The following is a 19,520-nucleotide window of genomic DNA, read 5'->3' as shown; positions in this document are numbered from 1 at the left end:
TCAAAGGCAGCACCACTATAATTCCTATAAAGTATTGAATTCCAACATTTTGCTGTATTAAATTGAAATGACAAATTCATTGTAAAAAAAATAAATAATTTTACTGAACATAAATTAAAAACATTAAAAATTTGGCCACGTTAAAACAAGAAGAAAAAAAAAAAAATTGTGTTTTTGGGAGGGAATTGTTTCAATTATTAAGTATTAATGAGAGAAGCATTTGGGATTTGGGATGACGGGGAAAATGCCTTTCTGAGAGGCAAACATTTTTTTGAGAGTGTTGTGCCCATACTGACAAAAACACAATTCTGTTTATGGTATGGTTTTCTTTTAGGTCCATAGATCAATAAGTGAGCTTTTACCCAGATGCTAAATCAACTGAAAGTGATGCAGCAAATCTGTAAAAGGACAACTAGAAAATATCAAACATCTTTTAGGTTTAGAAAAAAGAAAAAAAAAAAAAAAAAGTGCTTTCTTTTACTCTTTTTTTCTGCCATCTGCATGGTTAAAATAAAAAATAAATAAAAAAGCCAATCATTATCAGTGATAAAGTTACACTTTGCTCTTCAGGGATTTCACCATAGGATGGCAAGATTTCTAAGTAAACGTCCTTAAACAAAGGAGAGAAATAACATGATTGTGCCTGCACATGCTCGCTCTCTTGGAAGTCCTGGGACTAGCATCCTGATTTGCTGCTTAAAATCCCTTTTTTTCAATGGGATATAGCTACTGAGGAAATTTAAGTAAAAGCTTCCTTTTTTTCAAAGAGGGATGTTCAGGTGACATTTTCTAGTCAGCTTTATACAGATATGCTGCAGAATATCCAAAATTGTGTCCACTTCAGTACCCTATAATGGATTCTGCCTATATATTAATTTGGGGCTGTGTGCGAAGGCGTTCTGTCACACGTGTATATGTTCCAATCACTCACTATATCCTCAGCAGCAGCAGAATGGAAGTGCAAATTCTTCAAAACTGTTACCTCCATTTACCTTTGTGTTTAAATATAGTTGTATTTGAAGTTGACCATTTTTACGGTTACATTGAATTGTACCTTTAATAGTGCTACATTTACGCTACCTGTGACTATAAAATGGTGAGATGTATATTTTCTAAACATTGTAAAAGCTTAGAAACTATAATAATGAATATAACATTCAATATGGAATGGCTGCATACATCGGGTTCTATCCAAAGGCAGTGCTACTATAAGCCCTATAAAGTATTGAATTCCAACACTTCCAAGTGATTTAACACTACAGGTATATCCCATGAAACTAAGCAAAATGGTGGTAACCAGAAGTGCCAGCAAATTTGTTTTTTTGAGTGAGGCCCTGTACATTAGTGCCACGGGTTCACCACCCCTGCTAGATTCCCTCTCTTTTGGTTTCTAGAAGCTGCTAATAGCTATCTCCTACCCAGGACCAACCTCCCCGTTTCTTAATAGGGACAAACACTGATTCTGTTGTGTCAAGTGTGCACATTTTTAATACAACATCTTGTTTGTTTTTCAATAACCAAACTTAACTCACCAAGTGTCTTATTTTGAAGAGTCAATATGTTAGAGTCTGCAGACAAGGCTAGCCACGGTCATTATGTTTGCATAAAGTGCATTGTTTTATAGTTGTCATCTAAAGTCAAAAAGGGAATGGTATGTTGCAAGGCTACCCTTGGGGTGTTAGCAGGGTGCAATATAAAGTTCTGAGAATTCGAAAATCCTCATTTTATAGTGCTACATAACATGAAAAATGGGGCAAAATAGATATTCCTTTAACTTCTGGCTGATTTATTCTCTTTCCTCTGATATAATCAGCTCTCATCCAATGATGGGATTTTCCATTTGCCTCTAGAGAAGCTGTAATTCTTCAGAACCATCTCTGCAACATTTGGTACAATCATTTTATGATCTGTGCAGGAACTTATGTCGATCAATATTTGTTTATAATAAAGAGGAGAAGTCAAAACATTTTTTTTACCAACATGAATATCCGAAGACTTTAAAAGAATGCTCATTTTGTTAACAGTTTAAAATAAATTTGAATCACATTTTGCAATGTAATTTTTTTCTATTACAGCAATAAATTGCTGAATTCTAACAATGCACCTAAAAAGCACAGAACTCCACTCTGGAGCATTCACTGGATCAAGAAAGGAAAAAAAAAAAAAAAAAAAAAAAAAAAAAGTAACATTTTGGAGTTTTAGTAATCAGTCTTTCATTAGAAATCTGTTACCCACTACTTATATTAAAAAAAAAAAAAACACCAATTCTGAAATTTAGTTCTTTATTTTTGTTTTTCCAAAAAAAACTATTACAAAATAATCTCATTTACAAATTGCAATAAATAAAGCACACATACAACATTCTTTATACACATACAGGCATAAATATCACATTTAGTAACAGATGACATTTCAGAGACATTATATATATATATATATAAAGCCTTTTGACCAATTAAAATAATAAAAAAAAAAAAAAAATAAAAAAAAAAAAAACTAAATTAATTGGTTAAGGCCCATTCATAAACTTTACCTGGTCAAGGGGAAAACTGCACATATTTTGGATTTGCAGCAAACATTCCCATTCATTAAAAAGAGATCTTTTCATTGTGATATCTGACCCATAAGAGAAAAGTTACAAAAATCCAGTAGAATCTATCCCCTCGTACTGACCATTGTCTAGTGATCAGCAAGCTGTTTAACCCTTTAAGGACACAGCTTTCAGTTTGCTCAATTGTTTTATGATGGAAAAATTCCGTCATATGTCCTTAAGAGGTTAAAAAGGGCAATACTCAAACAATAAGTCCTTATGCATCAGATATACTCCAGATTAGTCTAAATGAATGGTTTAGCAGCAGCCTCTGCCACAAATGTCCCTTTTTACATAAAACAAAATCTTCTGGTCTCTTTTTAACATTACAATGATTTTTAGCCTTTTTTTCATAATTTATTTTAGATTTATAAAAAAAAAAAAAAATTTGTTTCTTCCATTGGTTAACACAAAACAGGAAACTAAATGCCAGGATATTAAGAGAGTTTCTGTTTAGTGTTTAAAGGGACATGAAACCCAAGCCTATTTAGATATCCTTTTCAACAAATGATATCAAGTGAATGAAGCAATTTAGATAATACAAGTAAAGTGAAAAGTTGTTTAAAATGACATGCTCTTTTTGAATCATGAAAGAAAAAAAAAGAAAAAAAAGTGGGTTTCAGGTCAGTTTAAACATACAAACTCTGTAGAACTTTAACAAAGCTCATTTCTAAAACTTCAAAAAGACATATACAGAATAAACCAAAAGGTCATGTAAGTTTACAAATAACTTTCTTCATTGATAAAACATTTTAAAAAATGTGCCAGTATAAAAAGTAGTATATTCCAAGAAAAAGGTCCTTTCGTACCAGAAATTGGTTTTAAGTCAATACTGGTTTAGAGCATATTAACTGATGGGATAAAAACAAATCCCCTGTGAATATTGGTGTGCTTACTACTAGTTAAATTTACAACTGGAATATGATCTAGTCCGTTGTATGGACTTCACTCAAAAAGTCTTGGGAAAAAAAAGGTTTTGATTTATTAAAACTAAATAACACAGGAGATAAACAAGATTTAGTACTGTATATTTCTGCCTTTAAGCAGATTGAAATCAGATCTATTTTAAAATACAGAATTTTAAGGATAATGTGAAATTTTATACAAAATGCTCTTGTAGGTTGGATTTTCTTAGACCATATGTTAATAGCAGCTTAGACATGAGACATAAGTCAGTGCAATAAAATCCTCACAATGATGTTTCACAAGTATTGAAATATCACTGGCAGTTGCTGGAAATAGCTATTGCAGAGCAGCAGTATGGCATGTGCTGGATACATTCCAAACAAAATGGAGAAAGCCCATAAAATTAAATACTGACAATGTTATATGTTTGAAAACAGCAGTAGACTAACTAAACTAAATACAAATATTGTTATGCAAAGGGTTTATACATATTTTAAACTTGTACTTTTTAGCTATAATTGTAAAAAGGAGCAAGAAGATCTGAAGAATGTAATAAGAAAAATAAGCAGATTTTGCCTGATGTAAATAAAGGGATGAGTTGACAACATTTTAGAGGTCAGTTTTCCCTATAATAAGTGCTCTGCGCTCAGAGGAATCCCTTCTACATAGTAGACAAATAATTTCTGTTACCACAATGACATAACACGCCCTCAAAATGGCATCCATTTACATTTTAGACATTCACTACATAAATAAATTAATCTAGGAAGAGGACCATAGCTGTAAACCGACAGGAATTTCACCAAAGGGTTAACAGGTGTTTGTAAAGGGTGTTATAAGGTCTTGAATCCATCTGCTAATAGTTAATTACAGGTTAACCCGGCAGTTTGTAAATGAAGTGCCTCAGTTCTACAGTTAGACAAGCAGTTTAGGCCTCAGATTTAGGAGGCAACACTTTCTGCACAACTTAAGTTCACAAGCATTTGGTCGTAACTTTTATCCATGTGATGTCAGACTGAGATGATAACCAGTCACGTTATAAGCTCACTCTGTGGGAACAAGAAAGAAGACGACATAAGTAAAGCTCTTCACGTTAATAAAACAAGAAAATGGAAGCCAATAGTAGCCATAGTATTTAAAGATACATTCATATTCTAATGGAAAAAATAAAACTAAAAACACTTAAATTTTAACTATATGCTTAAATCCCTTAAAAGTAGTTAAACACAAAAAAGTCCAGCATTGGAACAGCAACAGATTACAATGCGTGAGCCAATCAGAAACAGTAAGTGCATGTGCAGCCAATTACCATCCGTGCTGAAAATGTTACAGCTCTAGAGCAAATCCTTAGCTATAAACACACATTCATTTTGTTTGTGCTATACCCAGTCATATAAAGAAGTCTTACAATATCTTATTAATATAAACCTCCAAAAAAACAAGAATAGCCTTATAAACTAGATTAAAACATTACATTCTTACCTCTTATGCCTCTTGAGTTCCCAGCCATCTCTACATTTGACAAACTCAAGTTCACCCCCAGGTTTTATAAGAGACTCTTTTAGATTTTCTAGACAGAACGTAAGCCTACGAAAGAAAAGTAAAAACAAAAAAATTAACATTTTTAAAAAAACACAAGTGAACAAGTAATTCATGTTGAACTGCATCAATTCTATCAATTCTTTCTTATAGTATAATAATATAATTTAAATAAGTACTAATGGTCAAAATTATCAGGAAGCACCTATCAGCCAATAAGCATCTAACAGCCAATGAGCTTTAGCACACCACTGATATTGCTGCATTAATTACGGTTTAAATTGAAACCGCTTTTAGACTCTCTACAAAACAAAACACTGCGCACCATGCTTTGCTGCTGTCCTTTTAGAAGTATGACAATATTTTTCCTTACCGTGTTGCCATTTAATACCAATCTTGCAATATAGAGTATATTCTGTAAAATACCTCTGAAATTTGTATTGGTCTAAATTTTGTTTGTTCTACTGTCAGATGCTGGAGTTCCACCATCATATTTATGTATAGTTTTTTTTTTTGTGTATCAGACTTCACCAGTACTATTCAAGTAAAGAACTATAGGTGCATACCAGAATTCTCAGAAGCATAATCATACTCAGAGGAAAAAATAAATAAATACAATTAAAAAAATAAATAATCATCTTAACTTACTTTTGCTGGGTTTCCCCGGACTTCACACGTATACGTCGGACATGCAGTTCCCGTTCAGAGACATCATTCTTGGAGGAGTAATAATTCTGGAAAGAACTCCACCACGAGTACCAGCTCTGTGTAACACCTTCCCACTTCAGCTTTATTTTCAAAATATCCCCAATATCGTTCTCTGTATACACCAGGAATGTGTTTGTAAAGTTGTAGCCAATCCTATCGGGGCTGCAAGAGTTAAAAGAAAGTATAAATAAACATGGCTAAGCTTCAGTCAAAAGCAAATGTTACCAAATACACTACATTTCTTATAGGGGGAGTTTCTTTGGGGGTTTTTTTTAGCACAGAATTTTAAATTTGGAGCTTCTAGATACACCTGACATAGTGCACAATATAAAGCCAACCCCATAGTCCCGGTAACTAGAAACCCCATATATATTGTAATGAGATACTCACATTGCTAGTGAAAGAGGTATAGAGTCATTGTTAGTTCCTAGAAGAGCAACAGAAAATGTGGGCTCATTTTCCATAGAGTCCTGGTACTTGAAGATGTGCATTTTCAGCTGATAGTGAAAAACTGTAAGAAAGGGGAAGACTTTAGCACAGAGGAATAGCTGGCAATTTGATGAAATTCAGATGCAGACATTATACAGTAACGATACAGTTTCATCCCCTCGCTCACCTTTATAAGGCATTTGTGCCCTGGTCTTTAGGTACATCTTGACGTTTCTTTTGCTTCTTGTCTTCTTAGAGTTGTAGCCAATAGAATTGCAACGGTTCTTCCTGCAGCTCAGACAGATTCCTCTCTTAAAGCGAGTGGAATCTGTGCACTGGAACGCAAAGCTCTCTTTGTCCTGGTTAATAAGGGAATCCACAAACAACTGAACTGATCTTTCATGTTCACACTTCACTACATCCCCAATGCCTGAAAAAAAGAAAATATGAAACCCCGTAAGTGAAGATCCAACTTCACACATGGAATATAAATATAAAAATTAAATGGAGAAATTAAAAAGGGACATTTTAGTGCGAAGTATGCTGGGGTTGTTTTTAAGCAACATTTAATATAAACAGGTTATACAGTATTGCCCGTTAAAAACTGCACCTTTGACACATGTGCCTATATTTGAGAGTCAATGAATAATAGATGCATATGATCAAACCACAGGCAGGCAGGCATATACTGTAACTGGCAATATAAGCATAAGGAATATATGATAGATGACTATTTTATAAATGCATTTATATTAGAACATTGCTCAAATCCATACTGCTATGGATTTATATTGTTTTCTTCCAGACAAGACTAAATCAAATAATTCTGCAGAGAGGTTTTAAACTCTTGACTGACTAGTACAGGGTTCTTTAAACTTTTTCCCAAGACCCGGTGCCATGATACCACTGCATACCTTTTGTGACTGAAGTAATATACAACAAGATACATACTTTATTCCTGATTGTAGTCAAACATGAAAGTGTTGTAAAAAGGTAATAACACACACAAGTCGCGACCCAGTAAACATGGTGTTTCGACTCAATAATGGTTCAGACCCGTGGTTTGAAGAACCCTGGTCTAGTAGAATGTCTTTACGTAAACATCACACATTTACATGCAAATATGGTCTTGATGATAGGTAAAAGGTTGTGTGCAACATGTACACACACATTTAATAGCATAGGCATTAAAATGCGGCTGCCATGACTTTTTCTGCACAAAAAATGACAGCAGAGTGTCTGTTTGTTTTAGAAAATTATAAAGACATTACTTTGAATGTTGACCACATTTCAGAAAAAAAAACACACAAAAAAAAACACACACTTACTTCCATATGCTAATGCACCTAGGACATCAGATAAGGCACAACCAGGTTGATAATCTCCCCCATTGGGGTAAATATCAATATGGCCTATGGGCATCTGAATCCCAATGCTGACACCTAAGGCTCCCCTGGTATAGGTATGGAGTACATCAACAAAATTTGCATCATCTGGTGAGAGGCGTTTATGAGGTTCCACACCTTCAAACATTGGCCCTGCTGGATCCAAACCTAGAACAATCACGACAACAAATGTATTGTTTAGTTTTGCTATTATCGCTGGGGAATCTGTTGACGCTCTACAAATACCTGATAATAATTAAAACAGAAGGGTTTTTTGTAAAAAATCCGTAAGTCAGTATAAAAGTTGACACATGCTACATATTAGCCATGGTTATAATCAACTTTAGAATGATACCAGATGAAATGTTTGTGACAAGAACTCACCTGTAATGCGTCCAACTGTTCCATTGACATAATTCCCAGCATAACCTGCAACATGTGCTCCGAGACTGTAGCCGATAAGATGAACATTTTCAAGAGATATATTTCCCCTTTCCTGTGAATTTTAAATACAAAATGTCTTTAAACTATGTACTCCAGATCAGGAAACCATTAGAAAAATCAGAATTCTCTACTTTATTCTGCTAAATTTATGTAATTAACAAGTATAAAAACCATTTATGGCTTGATATCCTAAAAATAATTTTAAACCACTAATCAACTCTATACAGAACTGTATGTATATTAAGAGGTGTTCTACAAGCTTTATGCTACATAAATAAAATATTAGACACAAATAAGCCTCACCTGTAACCAATCAAGGAGTTGTGCAATGTGCTTTCCAACAACCTTCGTATGATTCACTGCATCAGGGTAAAGTTGATGAGCTAGTGACATCCAGTCAACCACTATGATGTTGGCGTCCTTCTCCCTCTCATGTAATGCAACTACTAAACTGTGCAACCAGCTCTCGAAAAGCCCACTCATCTAGAGAAAAACAGGATGGACATGGTAAGGGTGTGCAGACTTAAGCTTTACATTAAGTCATTTGGAATCAAAGTACAGAATCTGTGTGGAGAGGAGTTGATCCTGATAACTTTGATAAAGGTCACTTGAGCAGAGGTATCAAATACTGGTATGTTAGCACCCCTTGAGGCTAGAGATCCGGTCTGATCATGGATCATCTGAGCATAACTATTGGCTAATAAAATGCTTGGCCAAGCACAAGCTGTTGAGTCCAAGCGTTTTGTTAGCCAATCAGTGGCATTTGCCTCTACATTCTCATTTATTCATGTTATTAATTTGAGCTCCTTCACTAAAGGACAGGAGAGTAGTGTGAAAGTGAATGTGTTTAATCAATCACTGGAGATTTTTTATTTTATTTATTGTTAACTACTTGCGAGTGTTGGAGGCTTCAAACTTTTATTTTTTTAAATAAGTCAAGACTTGCTTTATTGGCACATTAGTAGTTCTGGCTCTTGCGCCAACAAAGACAAAGCATCTCCAGCATTCAAAATCCAAAACCCCAATTAAAAAAAAAAAAAAAGCTGGGATCACACCCAATGTTAAAACAAAAAAGTAATTCCATGTCTAGGCAAAAACACTACATTCATTATAAATCATTTACATTGCATCATAGAACCATTGCTATAGATTTGGGTATAACAAATATTTTATTGGGAAATAATTATTGCCAGTATCCGGTTTAATAAGAAAAGAGGAAGTGTAGCTGTAAACATTATTACCACTGGTATTTATTATTTGCGTCATTACACTATATACATGTTAAAGGGATAGTAAACACCAAAAATGCTGTTTTAAAATAATAAAAAAAAAATATAGATAATCCCTTTATTTACCATTCCCTGGTTTTGCATAACCAACACGGTTACATAAATATACTTTTACCTCTGTAATTACCTTGTATCTAAGTCTCTGCAAACTGCCCCTTTACTTCAGTTCTTTTGATAGACTTGCACTTCAGGCAATTAGTGCTGACTCCTAAATAACGCCATGTGCATGAGCACAATGTTATTTATATGAAACACATGAACTAACGCCCTCTAGCTGTGAAAAACTGTCAAATGCATTTAGATAAGAGACGGCCTCAAAGGGCCTAGAAATTAGCATATAAGTCTACCTAGGTTGAGCTTTCAACTAAGCAAATTTGATGATAAAATTAAAATTAGAAAGTTGTTTAAAATTACATGGCATCTGAATCATGAAAGTTTAATTTGGACTTTTACTATCCCTTTAAGCATTGCATGATGTGAAAAGGCTTTTTTGTTTGGCATATAGAGAAACAGGTTTTACTTCTATATTTACTTACTGTCCATCCATGGATAACAAAGAACGTTTTTGCAGATGAATTGTAGTGACAATTATCCAAGCAGCCATCTTGCTCTGTAGAGAGATTACAACCTTCTTCAGGGTTGGCAGAAAAGTCCACAATAAATCTCACTTGAGGTTTCTTCACATTGGGCACACTATTCTCATCCTTCAGCAAATTGGCAATGGTGTCATCTGCAAAAACACAGTTTACATTTGGTAAATGGTCAGAATATCTTTGCTGCTTTGTTACAAACCTTCATATAAAAGAACAAAATGTCAAAATTATCAAACTATGGATCCTGGTGAACTCATAGGTTTAGCTTAGAATTCTGTGCAGAACTTCAATATTTAAAAGGTTAAAAAGGACGTAAAACCCACAGTGTTTCTTTTGTGATTCAGACACAACATACAATTAAACAAAAAAAGTGCCCAATTTACTTCTATTATCAAATGTGCTTTGTTCTCATGGTATTCTTTATTGAATAGATCCCTAGGTAGGTGCAAGCACATCTGGAGTAGGTGCCCTTGCAAAGGTATAACAATTTTGCTATATAGTGCTGCATATATGTACACGCTCCTGTATTTAGCACTCTGCTTTTCAACAAAGTATACCAAAAGAACAAAGAAAAATTTGATAACAGAAGTAAATTAGAAGTTCCATCTATAGAAACATTGCAATGACAAAACCAATGTCAAAAGAAAAACATTGCATTTTTGACATTGAAGTGGTAGAAGAAAAGTATGAGAGGCTGTTCGTTCTAAAATCAAGCAGTAACAGGTGTACAACAGCTGGGCCGTACCATAAGAAAAAGAGAATTGTGCCTGTCTCATGCACTATTCACCAGCTAAGACAAGTTATGCAGCATTTGTAATATACATCCGTTTATATTCTGCATTTTACCAGTTCAAATACCTGGCGAGCTGAAGTGATCACATGACTAAGGTCATGTACCTTTCACCAGCGACAATACTACATACAAAACCAGGAAGCAGAACGCATACAACAGTTTTAAAATAGGGGCCAATAACCCTGCCGAGATTGCGTGAAACTGTAGATTTTGTTATAAAACACAAGTTTCATCACTTACCTTCATTAGAAGAATGCAGTGTACAAATGATTACCACATGACAATAAAACTAAATAAGCTACATTCCTATTTGAAAGGATTGGCTCCCCTTACTCATGGTAGAAATGAGGAAATATCCTAGTTGTTTAAATAAGGTAATTTGCATAACATACTACACTGTGATTGCTTTGATCAGTGGCCAATTATTGGACACAGCATAAGGAGATAAACACTCAAGGGTGTGTCCATGAACTGCTTTACCTAACCTTGCTCCCAACATTACTTTTTTTTTTTTTTTAAAGAGAAAGTGATTATGTAGGCAGATTTTTTTTTTTTTTTCATAATGTCTGTGTATACATAAATAATGTTAATGCCCCTTTAAAAGGGGACATGATACATTTAAATTCATGATTTAGATAGAGAATGACATTTTAAAAAAAAAGGTTTCCAAATTACTTCTATTATCAAATTTGCTTCTCTTTCTCATGTTATTCTTTGTTGAAGAGATATCTAGATAGGTAGCGTGAACATGACAGGAAATAGTGCGGTAATATATAACTGTTGCAAAACTTCTGCCATATAGTGATGCAGATACATGCACACTCCTGAGCCTACCTTCCTGCTTTTCAACAAAGGATAACAAAAAAAAAAAACAAGAAATTTGATAATAGAAGTACATTCGAAAATTGTAGGTTATATCTGAATCAAGAAAGAATTTTTTTGGGTTCCATGTCCCTTTAAAAGGGACATGAAACCCAATTTTTTGGTTTTGTGATTTAGAAAGAATATGCAATTTTAAATAACTTTCTATTTTACTTCTATTATCGAATTTGCTTCATTTTCTTGATATCCTTTGTTGAAAGGCATATCTATTGTATGATTGGCTCTCCATGTGCATTGATATTTCTTTAAAGAATATCTAAAGAATGAAGCAATTTAGATAATAGAAGTGCATTGGAATGTTGTTTATAATTGTATTCTCTGTCTGAATCATGAAAGTAAACATTTGGGGTTTAGTGTCCCTTTAAGTCATTTAGGAACATTGGAGAATGTTGTGAGCTATTGTAAAGCAGCAGATAAACCGTGAGAGTAGGAAAGAGGGTGAAGTTTGTGGGGCAGTTAATATGGAGAGGAGAAGGTTGCATAAGTCCACTGGAAGACAAGGAAATAAGCTCAGTTTATATGTGGCACAAATATGGCGTTTAATCTTTTTGTTTGCCTCAAATGAATAGTCTTGGGCAGGGATTGGTTTTGTTACAGCAAATAAGGAACTTAAATAATGATCACTGAGACTCAGATGTTTATATAAAATGTTTAGTAATGCATAATAAAGCAACTCTGCAATATATCTTCATTATTTATTTTACCCCCTTTTCATATGATTTAGCTACGAAAAATCAGCCATTTCTAATTATCAGAACTTGAAATGCACCCTGATGATTTCTCAAGGCCAACCCTGCTAGATAGACACGCCCCTAATTGGGTTTTTCAAAGCAATGCATTTTTTTTTTTTTTTTTTTACTAACTAAGCCCAGATTGGCTGTTCAAAATAATTCAAATTGTGGGTGGGGCTCGGCTATTGAAATACAACTGCTGTAAAAGGGATGTTAATTTGTTTTTAAGGCTTTTAGACTTGGCTAATGTTATTTTATAACACAACAGAAATGTCTTGCTAAAATGTGTTTACTGCACCTTTAAAAAAAAAAAAAAAAAAAAAATTATTATTTCATGCAAGAAATGTGTCAGGCAGATGTGGAACACTAATGAAAATGTTTGAGGATAATGGTGATTTGGGTAGTTGTACTTCAATTTCTTTCTGAAAGTGCTGGTCTGTTTTCTTTTAGCAATTAACAGAAGGATAGATCTACATGAAAGAGAAACCCCCAAAGGATCATTAGATATGGAGAGAGTGATGTGAGGTCAAAATAGTTACCTGAACAAGAGGGTCACAGGTCAAAAGCAGCAGAAAAGTCAAAGACCACTACACAAATGCTGTAGGCAAGGTCTGGTATATGCTATAGGCAAAGTCTGGTATATGCTGTAGGCAAGGTCTGGTATATGCTGTAGGCAAAGTCTGGTATATGCTGTAGGCAAAGTCTGGTATATGCTGTAGGCAAGGTCTGGTATATGCTGTAGGCAAGGTCTGGTATATGCTGTAGGCAAGGTCTGGTATATGCTGTAGGCAAGGTCTGGTATATGCTGTAGGCAAGGTCTGGTATATGCTGTAGGCAAGGTCTGGTATATGCTGTAGGCAAGGTCTGGTATATGCTGTAGGCAAGGTCTGGTATATGCTGTAGGCAAGGTCTGGTATATGCTGTAGGCAAGGTCTGGTATATGCTGTAGGCAAGGTCTGGTATATGCTGTAGGCAAGGTCTGGTATATGCTGTAGGCAAGGTCTGGTATATGCTGTAGGCAAGGTCTGGTATATGCTGTAGGCAAGGTCTGGTATATGCTGTAGGCAAGGTCTGGTATATGCTGTAGGCAAGGTCTGGTATATGCTGTAGGCAAGGTCTGGTATATGCTGTAGGCAAGGTCTGGTATATGCTGTAGGCAAGGTCTGGTATATGCTGTAGGCAAGGTCTGGTATATGCTGTAGGCAAGGTCTGGTATATGCTGTAGGCAAGGTCTGGTATATGCTGTAGGCAAGGTCTGGTATATGCTGTAGGCAAGGTCTGGTATATGCTGTAGGCAAGGTCTGGTATATGCTGTAGGCAAGGTCTGGTATATGCTGTAGGCAAGGTCTGGTATATGCTGTAGGCAAGGTCTGGTATATGCTGTAGGCAAGGTCTGGTATATGCTGTAGGCAAGGTCTGGTATATGCTGTAGGCAAGGTCTGGTATATGCTATAGGCAAAGTCTGGTATATGCTGTAGGCAAGGTCTGGTATATGCTGTAGGCAAGGTCTGGTATATGCTGTAGGCAAGGTCTGGTATATGCTGTAGGCAAGGTCTGGTATATGCTGTAGGCAAGGTCTGGTATATGCTGTAGGCAAGGTCTGGTATATGCTGTAGGCAAGGTCTGGTATATGCTGTAGGCAAGGTCTGGTATATGCTGTAGGCAAGGTCTGGTATATGCTATAGGCAAAGTCTGGTATATGCTGTAGTTATAATTTCTATGGAATGTGGATTGTAACAAATTAGCAGCAACTGTAACAGTTTATTTAAAGGGACAGTCTACACCAAAATTTTTCTTATTTAAAAAGATAGATAATCCCTTTATTACCCATTCCCTGTTTTTGCATAACCAACACAGTTATATTAATACACTTTTTACCTCTGTGATTACCTTGTATCTAAGCCTTTCCAGACAGCCTCCTTATCTAAGTGCCTTTGACAGACATGCAGTGTAGTCAATCAGTGAAGACTCCTAAATAACTTCACGGGAGTGAGCACAATGTTATCTATATGACACATGTGAACTAGCACAGTCTAACTGTGAAAAACTTTCAAAATGCTCTGAGCTAGGAGGCGGTTTTCAACTGAAATCAGTTTGAACCTAGCTAGGTTTAGCTTTTCAAAAATACCACCAAGGGAACAAAGCAAATTTGATGATAAAAGTAAATTGGAAAGTTGTTTAAAATTGCATGCCCTATCTGAATCATGAAAGTTTAGTTTTGACTAGACTGTCCCTTTAAGGCAGAAGTGAAAGGCGCACAAACTAGTTGGTCTCTTTACAACAGAGGTGAAGGGGCACATTTCATTGGTAAATGTCCCAAATGTAATTAGGTTAAGGTTTGAGAGACTCCAGGATCTAAAAGTGGTTGTGAAAAGGGACAGTTAGAATCCAGGGTATTAATTCCATTCTGATATCTATCTAGAAGCCCTGTTTGTCGCCCTGAATAATTTATCTGGATCTGTCAAAGATATTGTGACATACCAGGGATTACAACTGACAGCTTAGCTCATTTATTATTTAGTAACTAGTTAATTGGAATCTCTTACCAGGGGTATTTAATTTGATTATTATGTTACATGATTTTATACTGAAATGTACCCAACACCCTAGTTATGGGACACATCTTCTGAATTGATACAATGCATTTTAACTAAAAGGGATCTGATTTTATCTTATCTAAAATAGAATGTTTCAAAACCTATATTTTATTTTAATTTTTATGTTCCTGATCTAAATAAGCAATCATTTTACATGGGAGTTGAACATTAAAGTGAAGGTAAAGTTTTTTCATTAAAAATGGATATGTATAATCCTTTTACAATCTCCAATGCAGTCGCTATGGTTTTTTTTAAATAAACTTATTTTTGACCGTATTTATCTACCTACATTTTTCTTATCGTAGCCATCAGAATCTCCTCCCATACAGCATTTCCGGGTTTCTGATACTTTGACGTATAGAGCGGTCCCACCCGCTCTATACGTGTAAACTAAGCTCGTGCACATCGAGCGTCTAATAACCGCGCATGCGCATTCTAAATTCTCTGTCACCATTGCGCATGCGTTAATCGTTAATGGACGCGCTCGCATTGCAAGTAGACAATACAAATAGTTGAGCATGCGCATAATTAACCATCCCCTGATGACGTCAATTGACGGCCGCCTAACGGCCAAAGAATCAATTGGCTATCTAAACAACGTGATCGTTGTTTAGAAAAAAAAAAAAAAAAACGGGTTGATTTTAGGATAGCAGAATCGGAGCAGATTATAAAAGATATGTAAGGTAATATTGAAAGATCGAAGTATTGATGAATGAACATGCTATTTATTTTGCATGATATATTCATTTATTTGTAGCAGACCCATTAACTTTACCTTCACTTTAAGGTCCCAGGGAACAGATGCACAGAATCAAAGTACTTCTTGATAGCCTCATCTGAACATTCAAGAGACTTTTTCAGATGTGTTAAAATTTTCTTTGTATGAAAGAAAAAAAAAAAAAAAAAAAAAAAAAACATATACACACACAATGATCTCTAACCTATTACTAAACACATTTATGATTGAGGAACAAATGGTTTTGGAGTATGGGTGTGGAAGCAGGTAGGTGTGCCTTTGTAGGTGCAAAGAAAACCTCTCAAATTCAAATAAGGCTGAAAATCGTAGGGAATAATCTAATCCAACATCCTGCTAATCATAGATGAATATTAAAAAGGGACAGTCTACTTGAAATGTTGTATTGTTTAAAAAGATAGAGGGTGTCTTTACTACCTCTTAGTGCATTTTATTCGTTTTTCACAGCCAGACAGTGCTAGTTCATGTGTGCTATACAGATAACATTATGCTTACTCCTGTTGAGTTATGAATGACAGCACTTATTAGCTAAAATGCAAGCTTGTAAAAAACACTGAGATAAGGGGACAAGGCTTAGATACAAGGTAATCACAGATGCAAAAAGTTTATTTATATAACAGTGCTGGTTATGCAAAACTGGGGGATGGGTAATAAGGGCATTATCTATCTTTTTAAACAATAAACATTTTTCAAGTAGGACTACCCCTTTAAGAGTTGGCTATGCCAACTATATTGCAATGTATGGTAAGATGTTGGGTTTGTTGTGTAACCTACGGATCAAACCAGCATAGAATCAAGTTTCCTAAATAGGTTACAAGCCAGGAAGGCCAAACAAGGAGATAATTAACCTCTTAAGGACATATGACGGAATTTTTCCGTCATAAAACAATTGAGCAAACTGAAAGCTGTGTCCTTAAAGGGTTAATGACCCAATTGTTTTAATAATAGGTTGTTGGTAACAAAGCTCAGCATTGTAAGAACATTCAATTACAACATCATGGAAATCACATGCTTGTTAATCTTTTGGTACCTTCTTCTGTCAACTTACAAAGAGGGGGACAGTGAAAATATTAAACATATTGCATCTAGTGCCATATGACTAATAGCTCATTATGTAAATGAATGCTTTCCTAGGCATGTGCATACTACAGACCTTATCAAGCACACAATAGACAAGCTGAGTCTTCTTTGTTGCAGAGTCAATGTCAGACAGCTGCATCTATGCAATTATATGATGATGGTTTGCTTATGCATCCAACACAAAATGTAAATTACAGACTGGGTGTCAAAGTAGCATTGCAGAACTGGCATGTGTGGTACAGAAGCAATTTGTTCTTGTGATCATGGTATTTCCACTGCCTTGGCCATTAGGTTTGCATATGATTGGGACAATCTAAACCTGGTTTTATATCACCCACATGTTTATATTCTTTCCTGCCAGAGTCCTGTTTTACATTGCTGCTTAAAGGGACATGAAACCTATATTTTTTTTCCCTTTCATGATTCAGAACATACAATTTTATACATTTACTTCATTCTCTTGGTATATTTGCTGTAGAAACAATAATGCACATGGGTGAGCCAATAACACGGAGGCATATATGTGCAGCCACCAATCAGCACCTCCTGAGCCTACCTAGGTATGCTTTTCAACAAAGGATACCAAGAGAATAAAACAAATTGGATAATAGAAGTAAATTGGAAAGGGTTTTAAAGGGAAATGAAACCCAGTTTCTTTCATAATTCAGAGCATACAATTTTAAACAACGCTAATTGACTTCTATTATCACATTTTATTTGTTCTCTTGGTATCTTTCGTTGAAAAGCTGGAATGTAAGCTAAGGAGCGTGCACATGTCTGGTTGACTATATGGCAGCATTTTTTATCCATTTGCAAGAGCACTAGAAGCAGCTCTGTCATGTAGTGCTGCAGACACCAACATAAGTATCTCTTCAACAACAAAAAAACAACCTTGGAAACTTTTTTTTTTTTTTTTTTTTTAAATTGTACTGTACACTGATTCACAAAAAAATGTCTTTCCTATCCCTTTAAATTTGCATGCTCTCTCTGAATCCTGAAACAATGTGTGCTTCATGTCCCTTTAATGAGTTGCTGCCCCATCCTATACTAAAGTAGTTCATTCAATACCATTGCTCTTCACAACCCACTTCTTTCCATTCAGTCTCATTTTGTAAAATAAATCCTTTTTAAAGGTACAATGGCGCATTCTCTCCCAACGTTTGCTCTATATTTATTTTCATTACAAAGGAATCGCGCTACAAACCATCCCGGATATAAATGCTGCCACGTGCATAGTTCTACTACATTTCCCAGTATCAGCAGTAAGTGGTTTTATTGGGAATAAATGAATTCTGCAGCACAAGAGGATAAAGTATAATAAAGTATATTATGATCAGGATCTACACTGATCTGTAGCTAAACTAACAGCCTCTCCTATTGCAATAACAAACACATGAAGGTTCTGTATTGTTTAGGCAATTGGATGCTGTAACAATTCACAGGTCCCTAGGTCAGTGGTATCTTAAAAAAAAAAAATCTCAAAGCAATTATAATTAATAAAATATACACAATATTCTGTAATAAAACATGTAATTGATATTATACTTTGTTAATATTAAACCATCCACACTTTGCTGCTAGTGCAAATTAGCCCATGTGCAATGAATGAAACAAATCATACCTTTTAACAATCCTTCTTCTGCCAGGCTTGAACAATCTCCTGGGGACACAGCAATCACTAAACATATCCACAAAATCCCAATAAACAGTTTCATTGCTTGCACACACCAAATGCAAACAAGCTAAAACAAATTATTTGGAATTGGGTTTAAAATACAAATGTAATTCCTCTCTTTGAAAATAAATTATAATAATAATACAGCACAGATGGGATGGATAATAAAAAAAATGCCACCAGCTGCTGCTGGGTTCTGTCAGAGAATAGCGCTTGGGTAAGAAAGTTGTAGATAAAAGTGTAGAAAAGGGTCATGTGAGGCATCGGCAGATGCAGTTAAGCAAATTCTTGGTTTGTGATTGGTCACACCTCCCTCACGCCCAGGGATGTGGGCGTGGCCAGCCTGAAATTGAATGGAAAGCATTACACACCTATGTGCGTTATAGAAGCATAAGGAGTTTTTGTCTGTTCAGTAAGTGCAATATCAGACAAGAGTTAGTTTTTTTCCATCAAATAGATGCACTACAGCTATCTCTATGCAACTTGATGGAGGTGTAAAGTAGATGCTACAAGAGACCACATGGAAAATGCAGTGTGACATCAGTCTGAGGATCTGATTTCTCAAACTGCATAGAGTAAATTTCATCTCTACTGTCAATGTCAGCTCGACTGCTGAGGTCAAAGATTTAAATATTTTACTAAGGTCAGCAATGGACCTGCACTTAGCATATAAAGATTTATGGATATGTAGAACTATGGATCACTCATATTTTTTATCTTATGCTCTGCGGAATTTTAAAGAGCTAAACTTTTTTTTTTTTAAAGAAATCTCTGTTGAAACAGACCAGGTTGCAATTGAATGTCACAGCATTAGTAATTAAAGCAATGATTGCAATTCCTTATGGTACAAAATCTAAATTTACTCTCTAACTCAGATTACTGAGATCTATAAATTTTGAAAGGACAATATACACTGGGCTGTGTTGTATGTTTTAATGTAATATTTAAAAATAATAGTGTGTGTGTGTGTGTATATATATATATATAATCAGTCTATTTAAATTAATATAAATTCTGTAGGAATTGTCCCCTGGATTATTTAATAGCTAGGTAACTTTTACAATGAAAGAAAATTATAATTGATTTTATGAGTAATAACTGATACAGGGAAATAAAATCTATTTT

At 35.0% G+C, this 19,520-nt stretch overlaps 1 protein-coding gene across 1 annotated transcript; it reads right to left on the bottom strand.

The window, feature by feature from the left end:
• Positions 1–2,265: 2,265 nt before the first annotated feature.
• LIPG (lipase G, endothelial type) lies at positions 2,266–18,758 on the bottom strand. The gene is made up of 10 exons (XM_053701101.1): positions 18,342–18,758; positions 9,827–10,020; positions 8,305–8,484; positions 7,942–8,053; positions 7,501–7,725; positions 6,360–6,602; positions 6,134–6,254; positions 5,684–5,905; positions 4,979–5,083; positions 2,266–4,545 (listed from the first exon to the last, which is right to left on the bottom strand). Exons 1-10 carry the CDS (start codon positions 18,433–18,435, stop codon positions 4,533–4,535), a joined length of 1,509 nt encoding a protein of 502 aa, XP_053557076.1. The 5' UTR covers positions 18,436–18,758; the 3' UTR covers positions 2,266–4,532.
• Between the last annotated feature and the right edge of the window lie 762 nt (positions 18,759–19,520).

The sequence above is a fragment of the Bombina bombina genome, chromosome 2 (assembly GCF_027579735.1).
Source record: "Bombina bombina isolate aBomBom1 chromosome 2, aBomBom1.pri, whole genome shotgun sequence".
In the NCBI taxonomy this organism is placed as follows: domain Eukaryota; kingdom Metazoa; phylum Chordata; class Amphibia; order Anura; family Bombinatoridae; genus Bombina; species Bombina bombina.
The sequence above is the reverse complement of the archived record's forward strand: the minus strand, read 5'-3'. Positions and strand labels throughout refer to the sequence as shown.